This window comes from Danio rerio, chromosome 8 (genome assembly GCF_052040795.2).
Source record: "Danio rerio strain M-AB ecotype USA chromosome 8, GRCz13ab, whole genome shotgun sequence".
In the NCBI taxonomy this organism is placed as follows: Eukaryota; Metazoa; Chordata; class Actinopteri; order Cypriniformes; family Danionidae; genus Danio; species Danio rerio.
Window position 1 is genome coordinate 13,074,752 of NC_141028.1, and position 24,593 is coordinate 13,099,344.

Below are 24,593 nucleotides of genomic sequence, written 5' to 3' on the forward strand. Positions count from 1 at the left end.
TAATTATGTGTAATTGATTTACTTATTTTCTTTTTCAATTTATATCTGAATGTAATCATTATTGTACTGTTTGGCATTCCCAAACCCTGGCTCTATATTTGAAATGTGCTCTTCGCTTTTGTATTTCATAAGTGTTAAATAACTTAATTTTATCAATTTCCATATATTCTATTTATATTCTTTTTATGTATGTATACTTTCAAAGAAACCCAAAGTTAATGTTAAATGTGTGTGCTTCTTGATATAATTACTTGCTCAATTGTAGTTTCAGTCAGTTGAATGGTTGGAATGAGCCAGTTGCAGGAATATTGTACTGATAATGATTTGATTATATGATCAGCAGTATTCTACCAAACAAACTGTTTAGACCAATGCTTAAAGACAATGCTTCACCAATTGTTTGTATGGCCTCGAAGGACTGCCCTTTGAGCAACCAGAATGGAACCTCTTCTTCAGTATTGTTCCCTTGCTTCGAGAACGTTAAAATCTCATAAAATGAGTCTTGGAATCATTTTTGATCCTGACAATAAGCAAACAAAAAAGGTCCAGATTTTTGATCAGTGTTAAAGTGCACTCTTTCCAGACTGAAGGAATAAACAATGCATATTTTTTCCTTCACAGACTGGTTTATTAATGTGCAAAGCAATGATGCATAACAACTAAAAAATAAAAAAACAAGACGTTTGAGCAACACAAATCTACTTGTCAGCATTTAGTACCATTTACAACAACAACAACAACGAAAGAAGGAATATATATGAAATGATGAATTTTTTCAGTCACAAAGAATGTTTTCCAAATCCTTCAAGCGACTCCATTAGTGATATTGAATAAAATGTCTATACCAGACGTACCAATAAAAGACTTTTAAGTGAACAAGTGGGTCTAAAAGTTTGAGACCACATTCAAAATTTAGGATTTTGGAAATGTAAATTTTAATATACACAAGAAAGGTATGTAAAGTAATGAAGAAACGATTAAAATTCAACAATAACAGAAGAAGCAAACGTGTTAATATCAGTGCAAGTAATGCGAACATTCTTCATGCCTGCTCAAGTGCTAAACATCTATGAAATATTAAGACATTCATTTCATGCTGAAAACATCCCTATACATTGATATCATGAAATGAGCACTTCAAAAAACATTGTCTCAGACTTTTAAAACCAACTGTCATGAGGATAAGATCCAGAAAAAGCAGAAATTTTACAAATTTTATACATTAAATGCATTTTATTTCCTTCTAATGCTTCCTGATTTTACATTATTAGATGAAAGAGATTCTTAAAGGAACAATTAATCCAATATGATTAGGTCCCTCATCACTCTACTTCATATTACATATATATGTAAAATATATTACTGTAAAAAATTCTTTCTGGAACTTTTTGTCAAGGAGTACATTTACATGGACACCTATAATCTGATTTTTATATGATTAAGACAATACTCTGATTAAGAGTCTACCATGCCAACAGCGTTTTTTGATTCATTTAATCCGATTAAGGTCATAATTGAACTAAACAGAAATGAAATTAAGACGTGTGGAGTATGACGATTTTAGTCGCATTAATGAAGTGCAGTTCAGACATGTAAACACCGCAATCAAACTATTACCATCAGGAAAGACTTTACACCACATTTTGCGACAGGATATATACACACTCGGCTGTTTGACGCTATTCTCTGCACCTACCGAGTCAGTGAAGGACCAAAGACACTTGCATTGTGAAATGCGAAGATTTTTTTCCCCATTCGGCGACGAGCGGTATCAAATTCCATTAAAACAACACTCCTCCAGCAGTTCCTCGCATCCAGTATCTCGTTTGTCACAGGGGGCATGCATGAAATGTTCCTGAATGAAAGTGAAAGTGCCAAACTGCAGTTAAAGTCTGCAAATTAAAAATGAAACACCAGAAAATACATGAAACTCCGGAGGAAATGTGGATATTGTGGTGAGGCAAGGACGTTAATCGAATTATTTACTATAACATGTAAAACAGGATCATGAAAGGAACAATTAAAAAGCAACTCATCTAAACACCTTAATCATATTATTGTCTTATTCAGATTAAGGCCAACAATTTGATTTCTGATGTCCATGTAAACGTAGTCACTGTCCGATTTTAACAGGAGAATGTTTAACAAAAGCCACTGCTGTCATTTTGGCTTTTCCTATTCCTGCTATTCCTTTACAGTGAGTGAGCAGCATTGCAATGACCGAAGCACTTTAGTGCATCACAATGAACTACAAAAGCAACAATCAAAGGCTAAAATTACATATAACACTATTCGTGTGCTGGCCAGCAGTATTAAAGGAACACTCCCCTTAATGTTGTTTTGGAAATAGGCTCATTTTGACCATTTTTGAGTCCATTCAGTCGAAATCTGGGTCTGACACATACCTTGCAACACTCTTGTTTTTCCCGGGAATCTCCTGTATTTCAGACCCATCTCCCACCACCCTCCCATTTTGTTATTTCTCCCGGAAAACTCCTATAATTTCATCCTGTCCTCAGCTTTTTGGTACAGTCTGTAACACCCCCATGTTGCCAACTTTGGTATAGTATCCAATCGCAGTGGCCGCCCGAAACCCGGTCCATAGTACAGTTACTAACGCCATAGTAATTACTAATCCAGTCATCAACTATGTTATTCAGACAAACACACACCACCACCACACCCCGGACTCCCAGAATTTCAGAGATAAATGTGGGCAGGTATGGTCTGACAGGAGCACATTTAGCTTAGCTTAGCATAAATCATTGAATCAGATTAGACCGTTAGCATCTCACTCAAAAAAAAAAAAGATAATTTTCTATTGAAAGCTTGAATCTACTGTAGTTATATCTTGTGCTAAGAACAAAGGAAAATAAAAGTCAGCTATTTTCTCGGCTAGGAACTATACTCTTATTCTGGTGTGATAATAAAGGAACTTTGCTGTTGTATAGGGTTACCTAACTGGGACTATTTTCAGGCTGTGCATAATATCATTGTGTCTGCCGCAGCCATGATACAGCAGCAAAGTTTCTTGATTATTACGCCGTAATGATAGTCTAGCCTAGACTATATCAACTTTTATTTTTTCTGTCTGTGTAATTACAAGATGTAACTACAAAAGAGCCAAGCTTTAAACAGGAAAAAGATTCAAACTCGTTGGTCAATTTTGAGCGAGATGCTAACGGTCTAATCCGATTCAATGATTTATGCTAAGCTAAGCTAAAAGTGTTTCTGTCAAGACTTGGATCGGCTAAATAGATTCAAAAATGGTAAAACTCAACTATTTACCTTGTAAAATAAGCCTATTTCCAAAAAAAAAAAAAAAGTGGAGCGTTCCTTTTAATCAACTAAACATCAGTGGTGCGGAGGCTGTCAAGGTTTTCAGGAAAGTCTGTGCTGCTGGGAGCAGGCTGAGGCTGGGAATGGTGCCGTTGTCGGCTTTGATGACTTTGTTGAGACTGAATGATGTGGCTGGCGAGTGAGAGGGAGGGGAGAGAGCTGTACGGCCCCTCTCTTTGACCTTCTTCCTTCAAGTGCTTGTCCTGACTGGGCACCGGAGTCCACGGCTGCCATGAATCTGCTGTGGAGCAGGACTTGATAAGCTGAGGCTTCCTCTGCGAAGAAAACACTTTCATGGACGAGCGGGGCTGAGGAGTGAGAACAGATAACAGTGAGAAATGTGTATTTAGATCCTGCTCACACCTGGTCACTTCATGCGTTTCAAGAGTCTATAAAGGATAATAACACATTAGATAATGTTAATGCTAAATAAGGTTCCTGATTCCATCAACAAATGCTTTTTGTTAGTGATAAATTGTGTGATTCTACAATCATTAATGATAACATGCAAGTTGAAGATTTTCATTGTTCATTATTTAAGTTGAAATTTTTTGAAATTTAAGCCTTCCTGTGATTTTTTTTTCAATTCTTTTCCAAATGTGTTTAAAATGATGTTTAACAGAGCAAGGATTTTTCACAGTATTTCCTACAATATTTTTCCTGCCAGAGAAAGTCTAATTAGTTTTTTTCGGCTAGAATAAAAGCTGCTTTTAATTTTTTGAAAAACCATTTAAAGGTCAATATTATTAGCACCTTATCCTTTTAAGGCCCAAGGTGTTTTTTTACATCAATTTTTTATTTCTCTTTGCGATTTGGGCTTATTGAAACCTAATTAGAATAAAAACCTAAGTATCATCTTTTCCATCTGGTATGGAAACAGAACCAGCAGCACTCGCAAAGGTCTACATAGGAATGTGCGACCTGCAGGACGCGTAGTAGGAGGTGAGCTTCCCTCCCTCCAGGACATCTACACCAGGCGGTGCATGAGGAAAGCCAAGAGAATCATCAGTGACTCCAGCCACCCAAGCCATAGACTTTTCATTCTGCTACCCTCAGGCAGTCGGTTCCGCAGCATCCGGTCATGCACCAGCCGACTGAAGGAAAGCTTCTATTCTTCAGACTATCAGGCTGATGAACACTTAACTCACCCCATACAAACTCTTCCATACCCCTCACTGCACACCATCAAGATTTAGCACTGCACTGCACTTTAACTAATTCATATTTAAAACAATACTGCCTACAGCTATGTGTACATCTATTCATTGTACGTTTGGCTGTCAGCGCTGCCAATTTTTTGGGAGTATGCTGTAGTATGTTGTTGTATTTTGCACTGTCTAAAGCCAGCACCTAAGCTTTTCACTCATCATAGCACACGTGCTGCTGAAGATGTGACAATAAAAGTGATTTGATTTGATATGATGTATTTTTAGAGAAAAATTATGTCCATATATGTGGACCCGTGGTCCAAATTTACATAAAACACATTTCCTGACTGTTTTTAATGCATATTTAACATAGACATTTTTTTTAAAATGCTTTGACGATCAGAGAGTAAAAACAGCATTTCTTCCTATTTTGGACAGGTAAAAATAGTGTTTGGGACATTTCATATGCTGCAAAACAGTTGCAAGATGACACTGTATGTCGGTAACAAAATAAAAAAAACATTCAAAGTATTTTAAAAAGCCACTTAAGAGTATTTGGCCACAAAGTCCTAGGAGGTTAAGCAGTATATTTTTTTCGATTGTTTACAGAACAAGCTCAGTGTTGCCAGATTGGGCGGTTTTGAATTTGATTGTGTGGGTAAAAAATGACATAGGCGCGTAGAGGTCATGATGTGTGCATAAGTGAAAGTGCCGAACTGCAGTTAAAGTTGACAAATTAAAAATGAAACTACATAAAACTCCGGAGGAAACGTGGATAGCATGGTGATGCAATGACGTTATTAAATTATTTACAATAACATGTAAAACAGGATGATGAAAGGAACATTCAAAAAGCAACTCATGAAAACACCGTCATCATATTATAGTCTTATTCAGATAAAGGCAAATAGCTAGATTACTGATGTCCATGCAAATGTAGTCACTGTCAGATTTGGAATGTTTAACACAAGCCACTATTGTCAATTTGGCTTTTCCTATTCCTCCTATCCCTTTACAGTGAGTGAGCAGCCAAAGCAACAATCAAAGGCTAAAATCATATTGACCATTTTTTAATCCATTCAGTCAATCTCTGGGTTTGACACATATCTGCCAACACCCATACCCATATAATTCTTGTTAAAAGCTAGATACTAGATTTTTATAAACACTTTTAAAACATTTACCTTAGACGGTCCTCTAAAGTCTTGAATTTTTGAAGCAATGTCCATGATCCAGCCCTTCATGTCTTCTGGGGTGTCTGTCTGAATAGCACACACACACATACATAGGCACACAGGTTTTAATTATGCTGTTATATATACACATTCATTCATACTTTACACTTAAACTTTGGTACACCTGTTCAATTGTATATTTCTGCAAATGTATAATCTGCCCATCATGTGGCAGTATCTCAATGCATTTAGGCATTTAGGCATAGTCAATATTTTCTGCTGAAGGTCACATTGATGACTGGAAAAAAGGTGTCAGAATTACATGTAAGTTTCCATTTTTCCATTTAATACTTTTAATTATTTTAAATTTTAGGTCTCAATAACAACTAAGAAATTCATTTATGGATGAATTAAAGACCTTCATTAGCACTATTTGCATTTATAACATGCCTCAGCAGCCACATAAACACCTGTCGCATACTAAAAGTGATTATAATAAGTTATTTATGTTGCGCTTGAGTGACAGAGCATTCAAAAAAACTGTTGATCTTAAAATACGTTCACAAACAGCTGCAACCATGTGTGCTTGATCATGTGCTCCACCTACATCATTTCTACATCATATGTGGCCTCTTTATCGCTAATGCATGGATCATTAGAAATCAAATGAATCCTATTAAATCCGATTACTCTAATAAAGTTACCTGGATGTAGAAGGTTCTGGCACTGGTGATGATTTCAAAAAGATTATCGCGAGACAGTAGATCCCTACAAAAAACAATGACAATACCACCATAGTTAGGAAAAAAAGAACTGATGTATATCTATATCCTTATTAATATTATTATTACTGATAATACCAAATTTTTCTGGAGATGCAAATTGGTACATCAGAATCACTTCTGAATGATAATAATGCTGATTCAGCATCACAGGAATAAATTATATTTTCACTTATGCTTAATTATTAAATGGCGATAATACTTCTCATTATTACTTTTCCACTCTAATTTTAAGATACAGGAAAAATAATTTATTAAAAAACAAAATTTGCAAGGTTTGTACTACTACTGCCGTTTACTACTTTTTATTATTATTTTTTGGTTTCTGTAACATAGGGTTGCACAGATTTGGAAATTTTGGCTGATGTCAATAATAACCGATAAGTCTTTATATTAGGAAGTCTAAAGCCAATATATATGAATATTACCTTTTTTTGAGGATGATTGCTACAACAAAAGGCAAATTTTATTTTAAAAACTCAGAAAGGTTTAAACTGATCTCTGAACTTTATTAATTAAATATTAATTTCTATGGCCAACTTTCTGTATATAAATAAAACCTATTTCCTGATGAATAAAGCAAACGAAAGCAAAAAGGAACCAAGTCTAATAAGTAAAATGCCAGAAAAGGGTGGTTTAAATTTGATAATGAAATCCAAAACACTCAACAAAGCAGAAAGTTGGGCATCAGTTGCAATCATTTTCATAACTTTGCATGTGATGGCTTTTGCTTTGGCACAGTCCTTGACAAATTTCTTTATGTTGTGAAGTGTTTGTTGTACTGGCTTTTTGGTAGTGGGTAATGCTGTTTGTTTGGCAGTGACTTTTGTCTGATAATCTTTATAAATGGCTTAAGTTCTTCTGCTTCCATGTATTACCTGACTTTTTTAGCAAATGTTTTTAGCTGTTGCAGAGACTTTTTTCACAATGAAATACTTTTACATCGCTGACATCTTCCTTCTAGAAGCATTAGATATTGTAATGTGCACATCTGTTTTTGAAACATCACAGAAGTGACAATCAATATGTGCAATATGTGCATGTGAAGTGATTCAACCAGGGGAAATTATACATAATTTATCAACTTAATGATTTTAACATAATTGTGTTATTGCACCGATTATCATTATCAGTCTGATAACAAAATTAGGTTGATATATTTAAGCTGATAACTGATGAATTACTTCTTTGATTAAAAATACAGTTTTTATTCTGATAATAATCGGAATTAAAATATTGTTTATTGGCCGATATCGGTATAACCGCTGATATATAGTGAATCCCTACTGTAATGTTAATCAGTCTGTAAAAGTTGATCCACCACTAAATCCAGCCTAAAATATACTGACCTATAGTAACTGACCGGCTTAAAGATATTGGCCTAATTTTGTTACAAGACCAATAACAATAGGATTAAAAATAGTGTTTTTTGGCCAATATCTGTATAACCGGCAATATATTGTGCACCCCTAATGTAACGTTAATCCATTACCAATGGTTGATTAACCAGTCAATTTATCATCTAAAGATATTGACCTGACTGACCAGCTTAAAGACATTGACCTAATGTTGCTATCGAACCAATATCAGCAGGATAGAAAAATAATGTTTATTGACCGATATCGGTATAACCTCTGATATTTATGCTTCCCTACTGTAACTCTAATTCACCAGTAATAGTTGACCCACAAGTAAATCCACCATCTAACAAATTTTGACCTAAGTGACCAGCATAAAGATATTGACCTAATTTTGCTATCTGACCAATTACGATAGGATTAAAAATAGTATTCATTGGCCGATATCAGTATAACCACCAATATTTTGTGTATCCCTATTAAAACCTTAATCCATCAGTAATGGTTGATCCATTAGTAAACCGTCAATCTTAAAAATATTGATCTAACTGACTGGCTTAAAGATGTTGACCTAATTTTGCTGTAGAACCAATAACGATAAGATTAAAATAGCATTCATTGGCCGATATAGGTATTACTGCCGATATATTGTGCATTCCTACTGTAAAGTTAATCTATCAGAAATGGTTCATCCACCAGTAAATCCACAATCATAAAGATATTGACCTAACTGACCATCATAAAGATATTGTCTTAATTTTGCTATCTACCCATGATCAATAGGTTAAAAAATAATGTTTATTGGACGATATTGATAATCTCTGATATTTGTGCTTCCCTACTGTAATTTTAATCCTTCAGTAATAATTGACCCACCAGTAAATTCACCATCTAAAAATACTGACCTAAGTCACTGGTTTAAATATATTGACAATATATTGACCTCATTTTGCTATCAAACCAAAAATGATAGGATTAAAAATAGCGTTTATTGGCCGATATCGGTATAACCTCTGATATAATTTTCATCCCTACTGTAATGCTAATCAATCGGTAATAGTTGATTCACCAGTAAATCCACAATCATAAAAATATTGACCTGACTGACCAGCTTAAAGACATTGCCCTAAAGTTACTATCGAACCAATATCAACAGGATTAAAAATAATGTTTATTGGCCGATATCGGTATAACCTCTGATATGCTTCTCTACTGTAATTCTAATTCATCAGTAAGGGTTGATCCACCAGTAAATCCACCATCTAAAAATATTGACCTAAGTGACTGGCTTAAAGATATTGACCTGATTTTGACACCAATCACAATAGGATTAAAAAGCATTTATCGGCCGATATTGGTATAACCGCTGATATTTTGTGCATCCCTACAATAACTTTAATCCATCAGTAATGGTTGATCAACCAGTAAACTCACTGGCTTAAAAATATTGACCTAATTTTGCTATAGAACCAACAACGATAGGATTAAAAATAGCATTCATTTTGAATAGCTCGGTATTACTGCCAATATATTGTGCATTCCTACTGTAAAGTTAATCCATCAGTAATGATTAATCCACCAGCACAAACCCACCGACTTAAAAATATTGACGTAATATTGTTATTGAAACAATAATGAGGAATAAAAATATTGTTTATTTGCTAATATCAATATAAATGGCGATATATTGTGCACCGCTATGTAATGCTAAAATATCGGTAATGATTGATCCATCAGTAAATGCACTGTCTAAAAGACATTGACCTAACTGACTGGTTTAAAGATATTGATCAAATTTTGCTATCGGACCAAAATGAATAGGATTAAGAATACCATTTATCGGTCAATATCGGTATAGCCACCGATATAGTGTGTAAAGATTAATCCATCAGTATGTGTAAGTGCTCTATGTGCATAGTAGTATTTACCCCCAACTAATGGCAGAAAAACATTAAAGCACATTGTTTTTAATTTTTTTTTTATTACAATTACAGTCATTTACTTGCTGTTCTTAATATAAAATTAAGCTTTATTGTGGATTGTTACATTTTTAATTTCAGAATTCCAAGAGAAGTGCCGGCTTAAATAGGAGTATAAAATGGCAATTCAACTAGAGGTAAATAATCGCAAAGTATCTAGACGTAAAGTAGTTTTTAACAGATTTACTCTTTATAATGATAGGATGAGTTCAGTTTTTTGAGGTTTGTATTTAAAACATTTAAAAGAGAGAAAACCCAAAGCAATGTTCTTACCCTGATTTCACAAGACATTCATTCACTTTTAGCACATCCCGCAATCGAATACTGCGCAACGGTTCCTTGTCCTAAAACAACACAGGTTTGCAAATCTCTTCATGATATCAATATAACCCACATTCATGTAGTTCAAGAATTCACCTTTCCAGCATCTCACCATTTCAGATTTGTAGTAGCTCACAGTTTGGTCATCCAAAATAAAAAATCTTCTCTTCCAGCTTTTCCTCTGAAAGAAAATGTTATTAGTACTTTTAAATGAGCAATGGGGATTCAATTGTGGATTATGCAATTTTTGCCACCTTGAAATTATATGTTTCTATCTGCATGCTGAGCATATTATGATATGGCTTTCATGCATGAAAATGAAACAGACAATACATGTATTTTTAATGTATAACATCAAAATCCTTTCAAACTTGTGAATGTGGATTTTTGGAACAGGTCAAATGCAAACATAACTTAAAATATCCCCTAATGCTTAAGTGCAATTAAGTCTCACAAAACATTAAATAAAGAATTTCATAAGAAATACAAACAGTTTATTTATGTTGGAAAATAAATATATCTGATTATGGGAATAAAAAGCTGCTTTCTTGTGTGTAATTTAAGCAATAAAGGCAGTGCAATATATTTTATCCAGTATTTCTGGAATAACAGGCTAACATGTTGTAAGAATGTATTGTTGATAAGAGCCTGTCAATTACATTGTTGACTATATCAGTGCTTTTCAACCACATTCCTGGAGAACCACCAGCACTGCATGTTTTGTCAGTCACACCCATTAAAGTCCTTCTGTTTCTGTTAATGAGCTGATGATTCAGCTCATTAACTGAATTATGCTAATGAGGTGTGTTTCAAGGAGACATGAAAAATGTGCAGAGCTGGTGGTCCTCCAGGAATGTGGATAAGAAACATTGTACTATATAGCCTTTAAGACTTAGTTAACCACAAAATATAATACATTTTAAGGCCCCAGACATGCTCCAGCAAAGTCATTATTATTGAAATATAATTATTAAATATTGAATCATATAATATTATTATTGAAAAAATAATAAATCATAAGTATATTCAAATGATTATTTATATATTATTTTAAATTACATTTCATATCACTCTGTGTAAAAAAAAATCTTCTTGCTGACAGACAAATTTTTTCAAGCGGGTGACTATTTTTGAGCCCTGCATTTAAAAACAGATAACCTCCATAGAGATGTGTGCTGTATATTTTGGTTCACCTTCTTAAGTGATAATGCATTCTTTTATTTTACTCTAATAGTCTGATAGTGACACAAATTCAAACATGGACTTTATATCAGTCATCTAGGGCTCTGAGATTACCCTGATAATAAAATTTACATATATATATATATATATATATATATATAATGTCATGTAAATAAAAGAATTCACAGAATAAGAATACACAACTCGATTTTAACGTTAGAGATGTGCTCCACGCAGGTGAGCTGGATTGACAACCACCTGTAGGACACACTTCTCCTGTCTTAATGCACCAGACATTTTGTTAAAAACCCCCATTTGCTTTACATGTTTGCTTATATAACTGCTAATTTCATTTATAACTCCTTTTTTGCATCGCGTTTAAATACACACTGAACAGCAGCAATGCTAGTTATTTTCTTTATTCTCTATTTTCACCTGGGGATACTCAATCTGCGGCCCCCTGAGATTATGCAGCGCCCCTGATGCGATCCAAGACCTGTGGAGAAATGATGGCAAGGTATCATCCTGGACCAGGCCGTATCCTGAGCTGATTCTGTGGTGGTACTGGAGGAATGAGACTGATTTCTGAAAGACCACAGTGACAGAAGAGTCCCTGCATTGATCCTGTGTGCCAGTCTGAACATCCGCCGGAGTCCTACTCACACCTGCAGTTCTTCATGATGGATGTCCAGCTTCTCCAGTCTCTGCTGCCTAGACTGCAGCTCCACACAGGAAGTTTGGCCAGATGAATAACGGTCGTGCCCAACAAAGCCTGGTTTCTCTTAAGTTTTTTTCCCTTCACTTAGTCAATTGATGAAGGTTTTTCCTCACCACTGTCACCACTGGGTTGCTCAAATCGGGACTTGTGGAGCTGCGCATTGATGGATTTGTTTTTCATTGTTTACTTAACCCCACTCAACTAAACTAAACTAAACTAAACTAAACTAAACTAAACTAAACTAAACTGAACTGAACTGAACTAAACTGAACTGAACTTCAACTCTAAAATCTGGACTTTACTAAAACTGTGTTAAGCTGCTTTGACACAATCTACATTGTAAAAGTGCTATATAAATAAACAGGAAAGATAGAACCATAAAAATTCAAGGTGACATAATTGTATTGTATCAGAAACAATGCAAATATGAATTAACAACACACTGGCCTCACCACATTGCCTTGCTTGACACAGTAGCCAGACCTCAAGGCATTTGGACGTGCACTCTGGCATCTTCTCAAAGGGACGTGAGCCCCTGGATCAGCCATGAAGACATCTTCAGAATCGTTCTGAGGAATGTAACAAATTTTTTGGTTTATACTCTTCCATAACTAAATCAAAAACGTGAATAAAGTAGGCCTGCACATAGAAATCATTCACCTGCTGGACCGGTGTTTGCACAACCACACCGCCGACAATCGCAGTGGTGTAGGCCTGTCGAGGAGCCGACTGACTTGGGTTTGACACATTTGTGACATCAGAGCTTTGACACACCGGCGATGCTTTTGGAACCTTGGAAAAAGATATTGACATACAGTTGAAGTCAAAATCATGCGCCCTCCTGTAAATTTTTTTTCATTTTTCAAATATTTCCCAAATGATGTTTAACAGAGCAAGGCCTTTTTACAGTATTTCCTATAACATTTTTGTCTTCTGGAGAAAGTCTTATTTGTTTTATTTTGGCTAGAATAAAAGCAGTTTTTAAATTTTTTAAAAAACATTTTAAGGTTAATATTATCAGCCCCCTTATTATTATTATTATTAGCAACATTTTTTCGAGTGTCTACAGAATAAACCATGATTTTACAATGACTTGCCTATCAAATCACAGTCTGGTTTGGAAACCTGTCTGTTCAACTGAAAAATAAATTGGTTCATATCCAAAAAACAGCCATGAAAATTATAGGAATAAAACAATACAAGTCGATACAGACTCTATATGAACAGGCGGTTACGAGAAGAGCAATACGTATTAGAGCTAATTCCAAACATCCTCTTTTCAGTGAATAACAGCTGTTACCATCAGGAAAAAGACTGCCAATGCCAATGTGTAGAACAAACAAACTGAAGCTTTCGTTTGCTCCTAGTTTGAACTCTATGTTAGCACCTGACTGGGTTCTGTGTTTTGTATATTTATACTTATATACGGTCTTAACTGTTTGTTCTTAATTGTATTGTTTTATTTATTTTTACTGTCTGTTTAGAGAAATGTTGTAGCACCTTTTTGCCCAACACAAATTTCCTCTCGGGGACAAATAAAGTTTATCCTATTCTGTGTTACAAAAAAAAAATCTTCATTCCGTTAAACAAAAACTGAGAAAAAAAATAAATAAATACAAGGGGCTAATAATTCAGGAGGGTTGATAATTCTGACTTCAACTGTATATGGATGAAGCTTTATTAGTTTATTCAAATCAAACTGGCCAAACCACTCTACAAAGGAAGACTTTGCATTAAACATACCATTAGCTATGTTTCCATGTAAAGATGCTAATTAAATGTGCAAATTATGTGCAAAGCTGGAATATCGCATAAAATGGATGAAAGAGCATTTACAAAGCTACCAATCAGGATAGGAGCTCAAAGTTTAAAGGGACGAGAGCGGGTAAGCTTGTTCTGCTCTGCTCTTCCTTGCTTGCATTGTCTCTGCTTGCTTTTTGTGTGTGCTTTGGCTTGTTGTTATGTGCTATGATTCATTCATTCATTTTCTTGTCGGCTTAGTCCCTTTATTAATCCGGGGTTGCCACAGCGGAATGAACCGTAAACTTATCCAGCACATTTTTACGCAGCGGAAGCCCTTACAGCCGCAACCCATCTTTGGGAAACATCCACACACTCATTCATACACACACTCATACACTACGGACAATTTAGCCTACCCAATTCACCTGTACCGCATGTCTTTGGAATGTGGGGGAAACCGGAGCACCCGGAGGAAACCCACGCGAACGCAGGGAGAACATGCAAACTCCACACAGAAACGCCAACTGAGCCGAGCCGAGCCGAGCCGAGCCTCGAATCAGCGGCCTTCTTGCTGTGAGGCGACAGCACTACCTACTGCGCCACTGTGCTATGTGCTATGATGTTGATGTGAATTTAGAGTTGTGATTTTGGTCTTGTTCTTGTGTTGATCACTGTTACTGTCTTTTATGTGTGTATGTGACAATTCCCTGATCTCTGGTGTCAGCCCTGGCTTGGGATTTGAGGAGTTTAGATGTCATGTGACAATACACCTCGCATCACGCAGATAACTCCTGTCTAAAACACACTAGTTTAGAAGTGTGCGCCACCCGCTGTAAGTTTTCTCAGTATTTTTGAATAAAAGAGTAGTTTTAGTTATAGAGTAAAAACGCTGAAGATGTTTTGTTCGTTGATTTTCTATTAGATAGTTTAGAGATTAATTTCAGCTAGATTTGGGGTTTTTGTTATATTGCTTTCATTATTTTGGCACCACTTAATTCTCGCTTCCCCCATCCATAATATACATTGATTGATTGATTTTCTTTTGTGAGATCTTGTAAATGATATTTTTACTGTTTGACTTCTTTTCACTTTTGTAAATAAATTCACTTATTTTTGCAGTATTTTGGTTGTTGTTTTGCTAATTTGCCACCAACTCACCACAAAATGTAATCACATTAAATGTTACCTCTTTTAAACCCTAGAGCCAAACTTGAAACAAACTTGATAACACGCAGTATAAATAGGCTACGTGTGCCTGTTAAAACAAAATCACATTACATTTTGATGCGAAAAATTTAGAAAATTTTTTAATTTTATTGAATAAAACGTTTTGAATGTGTATTTTTTTAATTTATGCATCTCTTTATTTATGCATTTTCATTTAGCATCGTTTTAAATAGTGTAAAATGTGCATTAAAAAGCAGATGGAAGCATAGAGATTGTTATTATTTTTATTTATCCTTTAATTTACCAGGAATTTCCCATTGAGATATGCATCTCTTCTACCGGGGGGTCCTGGCCAAAATGGCAGCACAAAAAGTTTCAGCTACAAAATTAGACACATAAAATATCACGTGTTAACATTTACACAAAACATTCACATTATTCTTCCAGATAAGGCTTCAAAAGATTTTTAATAATATATTTATCGATGGATTTCCCAGAGATGGGTTGCAGCTGGAAGGGCATCCGCTGCGTAAAACATATGCTGGATAAGTTTGAGGTTCATTCCGCTAATGAAGAAAAATACTGTTTTACCAAATTCCTTACACACTCTAGAAACAGTTCAAATGTAATTTATAAGAATTTTGTGTACTATAGTTACAAGTATGACATGATAAAAGGTTACAAATATAAGATGGCAATTTACCCAAGAATGCCCTAGCGGTGAATAGAAGCATATGCATTTTTCTCCTTTGGCACAGGAAAAATTAACCCACCATTTTGAACAAAGTACAATGATGGGTAGATGAAAATGCACTCGTCACAACTCATATTACAGCATGAAACTATCTAACTTTTCAAATAATGACAGGTTTGTATGCATATAAACTACATTTCCATAATCTGACACTGAAAGGAAACAGCTTTGGTTAATTCTTTCTCTTGCTTCGATAGGAAGGCACTTCTTAATACGAAAAAGAATTTAGGTCTAAGCTTTTTTACGAGATTTTTAATATAAATGATAAACCCAATCATTCATCATGCCATATGTCCGAATATTTATAACTGTTTCTTCTTTCAATACAGTCCCCCTATAGAGTTTAGATTGGTGAAACTTCCATTTTTGTACGACTGCGATTAAAAATGACTTTTTTTTTTGCATTTAAAACCAACTGCAATTTCAGCAGTGAAAGTTGCAGTAATCGAAAGAAGTCTTGTAACATCTCTATGGCTTGATTCTTAGATTGTGCAACTGTATAAATAACAATGTCATCGGCATATATAGTTGAAGTCAAATTTATTAGCCCCCCTGAATTATTAGCCCCTGTTTATTTTTTCCCCAATTTCTGTTTAACGGAGAGAAGATTTGTTTAACACATTTCTAAACATAGTAGTTTTAATAACTCATTTCTAATAACTGATTTATTTTATCTTTGCCATGATGACAGTAAATAATATTTGACTAGATATTTTTCAAGACACTTCTATACAGCTTAAAGTGACATTTAAAGACTTACCTAGGTTAATTAGGCAGGTTAAGGTAATTAGGCAAGATATTGTATAACAATGGTTTGTTCTGTAGATTGTGTTAGCTGTCATCGAAAAGAGCGAGAGGTGGTAGTAATGGACCAAAAAGTTTGTTGTCGACCACCATAAAACAGGTAGAAGCAGAAATAGTCATTATTGCCATCATATGGATTTACTTTCTTCGGTAAGACACTGGCCTCACAGCTCCCTTAATTTCTGTGCCATCACTTATTGATCTGCAATCGCTTGTGTGGACGCTACTGTGCTACTTGACTAAAAAATAGCTTCGCTACAGAATAGCCATTTGATTTAGAAAGTAGCAACGCTACCGCCTTGCTACTGAGAAATGTATGTAAAAGTGCAGTAGGTGATTGTCTTCAGAAGCATTTTTTGTTGTGCTGGTTGAAAGTCTCTTCACAGTCCAATATTAATCATTAAAGTAAATGATCTAAACATGTCTATATGTATTTTTATATTCTGGGTAAGGCATAAAACTAAAAAATATACATCCAATTAAATATTGTGGGACCGACATCTCCCATAAATCCGATAAGTAGCCCAAACTGTCCGTCAACAAATGTAGATTTGGGCTTCTCTGTTTACGCACATTAGGGTTGGGCGATGTTAACAATTTGGCATCGTACGATGTCTAATGTGAAACATCTCAATGGACAATGGCATCATTGTCATAGGCGAAGGTGAATTAGCTATTTATATATAATGAATTAATTCAAAACAAATTAATTATTTGTAGCCTACCGTTTTAACTATCTGACCCGTATGGTCTATCCATAACCAAATCATAAAAAAATAAAGATAAGTTGCACACAAATTACAACCTGTTGATCAATTTTTGGGGAGGTTGGTCGCTAAAAAAGTTGCACAAACAACTGTATCTGATGTTTTCTCTAAAATTACTAAGTACAAGTGTGAAAGTGAAAGACTGAAGCAGTGTACTGATGCTGTAAAACGTTACATGATAAATTCAAAAGACAGAAGAGTCGTTAGATAGAGACAAGATTAATTAAATATAACGTTTAACAACTATAGTGAGACGTGATCCAGCGGTACATCCTTGATAAACTGTCCGACGTTTACTGCTCTCTCGAGCTTAGAGGAGCACATGACAGTGTGTGTGGCTGTGTGTGTGTGTGTGTGTAGTCACATGATGTGCGTTTTCAGCAGACAGAGGGCTGTTCAGAATTGCTAGTTAAAACAAAGTGTGGATGTGGATCATTTTCATTCTAAAATGCCATTTTAACACTAAGATATATTAGTGTAAACAGGGCCTGAGTGTGTATTTTTCGCAAGTGGGTTTGCAACGGGGGCGGCGCGGAAGATCGGCAATGCCGGCTCAGCATAGTGTTGTCTATTGGCCATCGGAGATGGACGATAGCATAGTCTATCGGCCCAACCCCAACGCACATCTACCATTAGCGTTCATGTGCACACGAGACAGTCATAGTCGTAATAAAATCAAAAGCTGAATTGAAACTTTTTCAAATCCTGAATCAATATTGGAGTTACTTTTGCATGCTGGAAAAAGGACGACACCATGGCTGAAGTATTTCTGATAGACAGGTATTGTTCTGTTTTAAAACAAAAAATTATAGTCACGCAAAGCTGATGTTGATTGTGTTGTTATGAATGAGTTATGTGCACAGAAGTGTTGCTCAGCCACTCAAATCTTCAGGCGAAAATATAATATGCTAACCGGTTAGCATTTTGGCAGATCACCTACTGCACCTTTAAGCTAGTAAAGGTTGAGTAAAGGCACAATTTATAGCGACGCTACTGCCCAACAAAATTATATAGTAAGCACTTTGACAAAAATGTAGGGAATACTTTTGTTGCACCAAAACGTGTGTTTATTATTATTTTTATTAAGTGTGTTTATTATAATCACCATGCGACAGGCAAAACTTTAACTTTTTAACTTTTCGTAACTTTAAACTACGCGAACAATAATCCACTTTTTGAGAAAAAAAGAACCACCCCTTTCAATCGGCTGGCTACGGGCCTGCATTTTTATCAGACATTTCAGGTCAAACTAAGGAAGATAGTTTTTTTGAGGAGAATGTCCAGGTTTATCACTTTTATAAGTAGACATGATGAAGAATGATCCCAAAAATGACATCAATGAATACACAAAAAGCTTAACATACCGTAATTTTTGTGGCATTGTTTACAGCAATGACCCACTCCTTCAAGTCCAAAGCATCGTTCGCCTGCAGAAAGTACCGTCTGGATAACGCATGTATTACTGAAAGAAGAATACGGCTGGTTAATGATACTGTAAAAAACAAGAAAACAAAAAAGGTACCCAAATTTAATCACTTACCAAAGCAGAACTCAGCCTTTGGTTTCTGCTTCAGTGATGCTTCATTAACCTTCAGCCAAGTGGAAATTTGAATCAGCAAAAATAAGTAATAAAAATGCAGTATATAGTCATTGTTACACACCAGCACCAAACCTTTGAAATGTAACTGAGTCGTAAACTTCCAACATGCTCCGTTCCAACAGGTAGGTTCTGTTTTTTAAGGAAATAGGCCAAAAAAAGGTATGCAAATATTTTTAGGATGCAAATTTGAGGTTTAGAGTGAAGGTAAACAAGAAAATCCTTTGTAACTCTCTACTGCATTTGCACACAAACCTGAGGATTGTCCATGTACCAGAGGAGATAATTCTTATCGGTGTCCAAGATAAAATAACGGCGGGAAAACCTGTCGCTGTTCTCATTTTCCTCAATATCCAGAAATCCACAGGTCCGATTTTGTCTGTCCAGGTAAGGCATGTCCTGTCCCAGATCTGGAAAACACTGAATGTCAAGCACAAGTGTTTGTCTTTCTTTAGTTCTTTAAATAAAACTTTATTTTGCTTTGTTGAAAAAATATACAGAAATAGTAGGGCTTCACACAATATATCAATTCAGCATCGATATCGCAATATGAGAGTTCAGTTCGCAATACTCACACCGCAGGGATCAGCAATGTGATTGGGATTATAGTTGACCAGACATTACAGTTAACAACATAGTGGAGTCATTTCAACTTTTAACCTTTATTATTCGCATGTGTTTTTAAAGCCTGTAACAAATTTAAGCCATTTGGCCATAAAATAAACATTAGTCGCTTAAAGTGTACATTATATAATAATAACTCAATGAAACAGTACATTGTTGTGTTGTTAATTTATCAATAAATAAATCTTAAATCATTGATTACTTGAATCTTTTCTCTTTTGTGCTGAACTTTGCTTGTCATTTTTAAAATGAGCCTATATTTTATACACTACCCTACAGCAATCGATCCCAAATAGGCCTAATTCACAAAATGGCGATCAAGACCAGAAGAAGGGAAAACTTTTTTCCGGTTGCGCCTCTCAATCATTCATTGTCATAATAGAGTGTGAACTAATTTTCTCACAGTCATTAATAAACTTACCAGCTTTAATCTTAAATTGTGAATTCTTTGCAATCTACTCAAGTCATTTGGTCAAGTTGCATTTATATCGCAATATACAGTTGAAGTCAGAATTATTAGCCCCCCTGAATTTTTCCTTATTTTCTGTTTAACAGAGTGATTTTCAACACATTTCTAAACATAATAGTTTTAATAACTCATTTCTAATAACTGATTTATTTTAGCTTTGCCATGATGACAGTGAATAATATTTGACTAGATCTTTTTCAAGACACTTCTATAAAGCTTAAAGTGACATTTAAAGGCTTAACCAGGTTAATTAGGTTAACTAGGCAGGTTAGGGTAATTAGGCAAGTTATTTTATAACGATGGTTTGTTCTGTAGACTATTGAAAAAATTGCCTAAAGGGGCTAATAATTTTGTCCTTAAAATGGTGTTTAAAAAATAAAAAAATGCTTTTATTCTAGCCGAAATAAAACAAATAAGACTTTCTCCAGCAGAAAGAATATTATCAGACATACTGTGAAAACGTCCTTGCTCTGTTAAACATAAATTGGGAAATTTTCAGTCGTGAAAACTACACTATAGTATTTAATAGTTTAGCATTTCATGATAGTTCATACAGTGTGCCTAGCATTCATTAGCAAAGAGATATTCCATTACAAAGAGCTGTAAGTAATACAATATGTACAGTGTAATACACTTTACTATAATATAGTTCAAAATCCCGATAGTCTTTTCTATAAATTACTTTTTCATGTGGAAATGCACTCAAAATTATATATACACAAGTGACCGTTCACTTTACTTAAACAAGTGAGTAAACCTGTTGCATTAAAAGAGACAAGTTGACTTTACTTAAATAACTGAGTAAACCCATTGTAACTTGAAACTGTTAAGTTGATTTAACTTATTATTAATAATTATGCACATATATTATTTACACTATAAAAAGTAATGACTTAAAAAAGTGAGTAAATCCATTGCCTTAATTGTGACAAGTTGATTTAACTTAAACAGTAATATTTAAAAAGTAAATCTGCTGTAAAACTGCAGAACAGTTAAATTCACTTAACTTATTATTATTATTTAATTAGTCACATATTTTATTTGTTTACTTAATAATTTGAAGGTTTACTGACTTTTCCTGAAAGGTTAACTCACTTTTTTAAAGTAAAGTCAACTACGCTTTTTACAGTGTATCTGATGCAACAAATCCACCCCAGACCAAATCTCTAATTTTTTGCTCCAAATTTATATATATATATATATATATATATATATATATATATATATATATATATATATATATATATATATATATATATATATATATATATATATAATTATTATAAACGGTAAAAAGTGATTAGTTGTAAGGTGAGTAAACCCATTGCTTGTAAGTTATTAGGTAAATGAGCTACGTGCATAATTATATATATAAAAAAATATTTTATTAAAAGACAAATTAACACTTCTAAGATACCACAAAAATACTTACATTTCTTAAGTAAATTCAGCTTGTCATTTTTAAGGTACCGGGTTTACACTCTTTTTTAAAGTTATTGCTTTAAGGCAACTGGTTACTTAATTTAATTAAAATCAATCCATCGTTTCAAAAGCAACATGTTGACTAACTTATTTTATGTAAGTCAACAATATCGTTATATCAATCTCGTCATCATTAGTTTTTAATAGTCTTTATAGTTTGTAATAGTTTAATAGTCTTTAATATCTCAATACACATAATTATAGTGCTTAATTTTTCATAGATTTGCATGAAAACACAAAATTTTGCATTCATTTTATAGATTACATGATTACATGTAAGATAGATTACATGAAGAAAGTAACTTTAGCATTTCATGATACATACACTCTTGATTGAATAATAAAGAAACAAATCTAACTCCCTACAGTGTCATAACATTCATAAGCAAAGAAATAATCAATTACAAAGAGCTGTAAATAATATAATATAGTGTAATACACTTTACAATAGCATAGTTCAAAATCACTATAGTATTTTCTAGAAATTACTTGAGTATTTTTCATGTGGAAATGCACACAAAATGGTGTATACACTGTAAAAAGTGACCTTTCACTTTAAAAAAGTGAGTTAACTCGTTGCCTTAAAAGAGACAAGTACTGAAATAACTGAGTAAACCCATTGTAACTTGTAACTGTTAAGTTGATTTAACTTATTATTTTAAATTATGCACAGTTCATTTACTTAAAGGTTTTAAAGCAACATGTTGACTCACTTATTTTAAGTACAGGCAACTAATATCGTTATATATTATCAAGTCATCATTACTCATTCCATCACATCTGGCTAGTTTTGTCTTTAATTTCTCAATACGCACATTTATAGCGATTCATTTTCATATTTTTCCATGATAGTATTAAACTTAGCATTATTTTGATAGAGATTACATGTAGACAGTAACTTTAGCAGATCAAACCGATAAAGCTGAGCCTATAGTTTACAAAAAGTTAATGACTAAAAACGTTCAAGGGCGCGAAAATCCTGTAAACGCAACACTGATGATGCAATAAAAGCAGTTTTTCACGGAGTTCATGACAGGTGGATTCAGGTGCGGTTCACCTGGACCAGGTTTTCACCAGCTCCCATGAAAAAAAACTGTATTAGGAGTAATGTGAGCGAGTGTGTGGAGAGGAAGTCGGTATTGCGCATAAACTGCCACACCTAATATCAACTTACTTCACTTCCAAAATCCCGAAGGCTCGTGACTCACCCGCGGTCCGCCGTGTGCGTGTCGTTCAGCGCGCTCTCATAACAATATACTGTAGAGACTCAATGCGCGCTCATTTATCTGGCAAAACGGATGAAAGCTCCGAGCGGAAAGCTGAGCTCTGTGTTTCGTGCGCTGCCCTTTTCCGGGTTGACAGCAAGTTAAGTTAAAACCAAAACTAAACGCATCCGGTAGTGGATCTTTATTTTTTTACACGCGGAAAGCGGAACCCAGATGCCGTGTCACACACACGACGCAATATGGGCGACTGTTTGACAGAGCGGGTGAAATAAGTTAGCCTACAGTTATATAAGTACGTTTTTACTATTAATTTGCGTAAATATGAGAGGTTTTCAAACGTTTCAGAAGACGTTAAATTAGATTACAGTTCAGTCAGAGCGCAGATCATCTGACCTGCTTATCGTAGCAACAGTTCCTCTCCAGCGCCTCCATGGAGATGAGTTTGTAACGTTAAAATGTTTTAAAAGATTAGTACCACAAAAAGTAAAGCCTTAATTGTATTTTACTTCAAAGTTACCTCAGATTTACCTCAGGAGGTTTGAAAATACAGGTTTCACTTTATTTTGACGGTCCCTTTAACGCATTTTGTAGTTAATTTAAGTAACATTGCATCTGCAGGCCAGCTAATTAATTCTTATTAGATTATATGAAGACCAGTAAATTGGGGTTAGTGTAAGTTGACATGTACTTGCAAAGTTTCTTAGTTAAATGTGTTGAAGGCGCTGTATTAGCAGATATTAAGCAGTCTACTAATACTAATAGTGAGAATTGATTTTTATGTAGTTGCAATTTAGTCAACAGAATTTTAAAATGTTCTTTCATTATACATCAGCCCTACCTCCACCTCTTGTCAGAAAGATAATGCTTCTAAAATGTACTTTTTAGTTTGAGCTACAGATAACTAAACTCATTGACTACTTAAAGCTCAACTTTAATACAAAATACTGCATTATACACTGGTAAGTGCTTCTGCTCGATGCACAAACATTACGTATTTATTTATTTAACCATTTGATGCACAAGCAATATGCAATCTTTTTATATCCTCCTGAGAACCAAATAAATTGTTTATCTTTTTTCTTTTTGTTTTTTCCCCCTGAAATTTCCTACATTCTTTGGGTTAAAAAAATCTACAATTTAGAAACTTTACATTTTTATTTTTTATTTTTAATTTTACAGCATGTCCACTGTAGTGGACCACAGGACCGTTTTAGTTCAAAATGACCACCAAACTCAGACATCAACACTGTACAGAATATGACTGTAAAAGGATATTAATCCAATATTAATGTAACAAAAACTAAACAAAAACCATTGAAATTCCTGAAACAGTTTAGTCTTATTCAACTTTTAAAAACAAGTTAAAGAAATGGCTAAAAGCAAATCCAGTTTGTAATCATGTGTAATTCTTTTGTCTAACATTTTAAGAAATTTTTATTACTTGTTTTTATCCCTTTGTCATAAGTAACTTTACTGTTTTGTGTATGTGATGTTTTTTTTATTTATTAGGCTGCCTTTTAAAATCTGGCAAGGGGAAACGGATGAAAATTAGCCCTTGTGGCTAACTCTGGCTTATTTACAGTTTTACTGTTTATTAATGGGCATTGTCCCTGTAAATAAAATAAATTCAAATGCTGACAGAGAGTTGAACTCAAAAAAAAAGAAAAACAAACTCAATATAAAATGATTTAAAACTGATTGTCTTTCTTTAATTGTCAGATTCTAAATCAGTCTCCCTCAACTATCTTATAAATAATCTTAGATTCAGTTTTGCCCCCTACAACATGCAGTCATTAAGTACATTAAGATGGTCCTGGTGTCCACTATAGTGGACATTTAAAAAAGGATGATATTTTGAAATACAAACAAGTTAACAGGTTTGAAAGCTAAATGTATTGCTCCTGACACTTTAATAAACAAATATATATGTAAAAATAATAGTAAAAAAACATTTAAAA

The 24,593-nt window shown here is 34.3% G+C and overlaps 2 protein-coding genes across 10 annotated transcripts in view; both read right to left on the minus strand.

Annotated features, from left to right (window-relative positions):
• nr1h5 (nuclear receptor subfamily 1, group H, member 5) overlaps positions 1–24,593 on the minus strand; it is a 612,581-nt gene that overhangs the window by 278,603 nt on the left and 309,385 nt on the right. The window lies entirely within an intron of this gene.
• plekha2 (pleckstrin homology domain containing A2) lies at positions 607–22,777 on the minus strand. Of its 9 annotated transcripts, none has more exons than XR_015496724.1 (13): positions 22,618–22,777; positions 19,090–19,244; positions 18,910–18,966; positions 18,778–18,826; positions 18,602–18,699; positions 12,663–12,794; positions 12,455–12,571; positions 10,215–10,283; positions 10,055–10,125; positions 6,367–6,430; positions 5,672–5,749; positions 3,289–3,647; positions 607–1,855 (listed from the first exon to the last, which is right to left on the minus strand). XR_015496724.1 is itself a non-coding variant. In XM_087262546.1 (12 exons), exons 2-12 carry the CDS (start codon positions 19,228–19,230, stop codon positions 3,348–3,350), a joined length of 1,176 nt encoding a protein of 391 aa, XP_087118672.1. In that variant the 5' UTR covers positions 19,231–19,254; positions 22,618–22,777; the 3' UTR covers positions 607–3,347.

What these genes read in the sequence shown, in the direction of transcription:
- plekha2 (XM_087262546.1), bottom strand. Translation starts at nt 19,230, where the DNA reads ATGCCTTACCTGGACAGACAAAATCGGACCTGTGGATTTCTGGATATT. An exon ending in CCAGAACCTTCTACATCCAG is followed by an intron (nt 5,750 to 6,366) that starts GTAACTTTATTA and finishes TGTGCTATTCAG; the next exon opens with ACAGACACCCCAGAAGACAT. An exon ending in ACTTTAGAGGACCGTCTAAG is followed by an intron (nt 3,648 to 5,671) that starts GTAAATGTTTTA and finishes CTCACTCCTCAG; the next exon opens with CCCCGCTCGTCCATGAAAGT.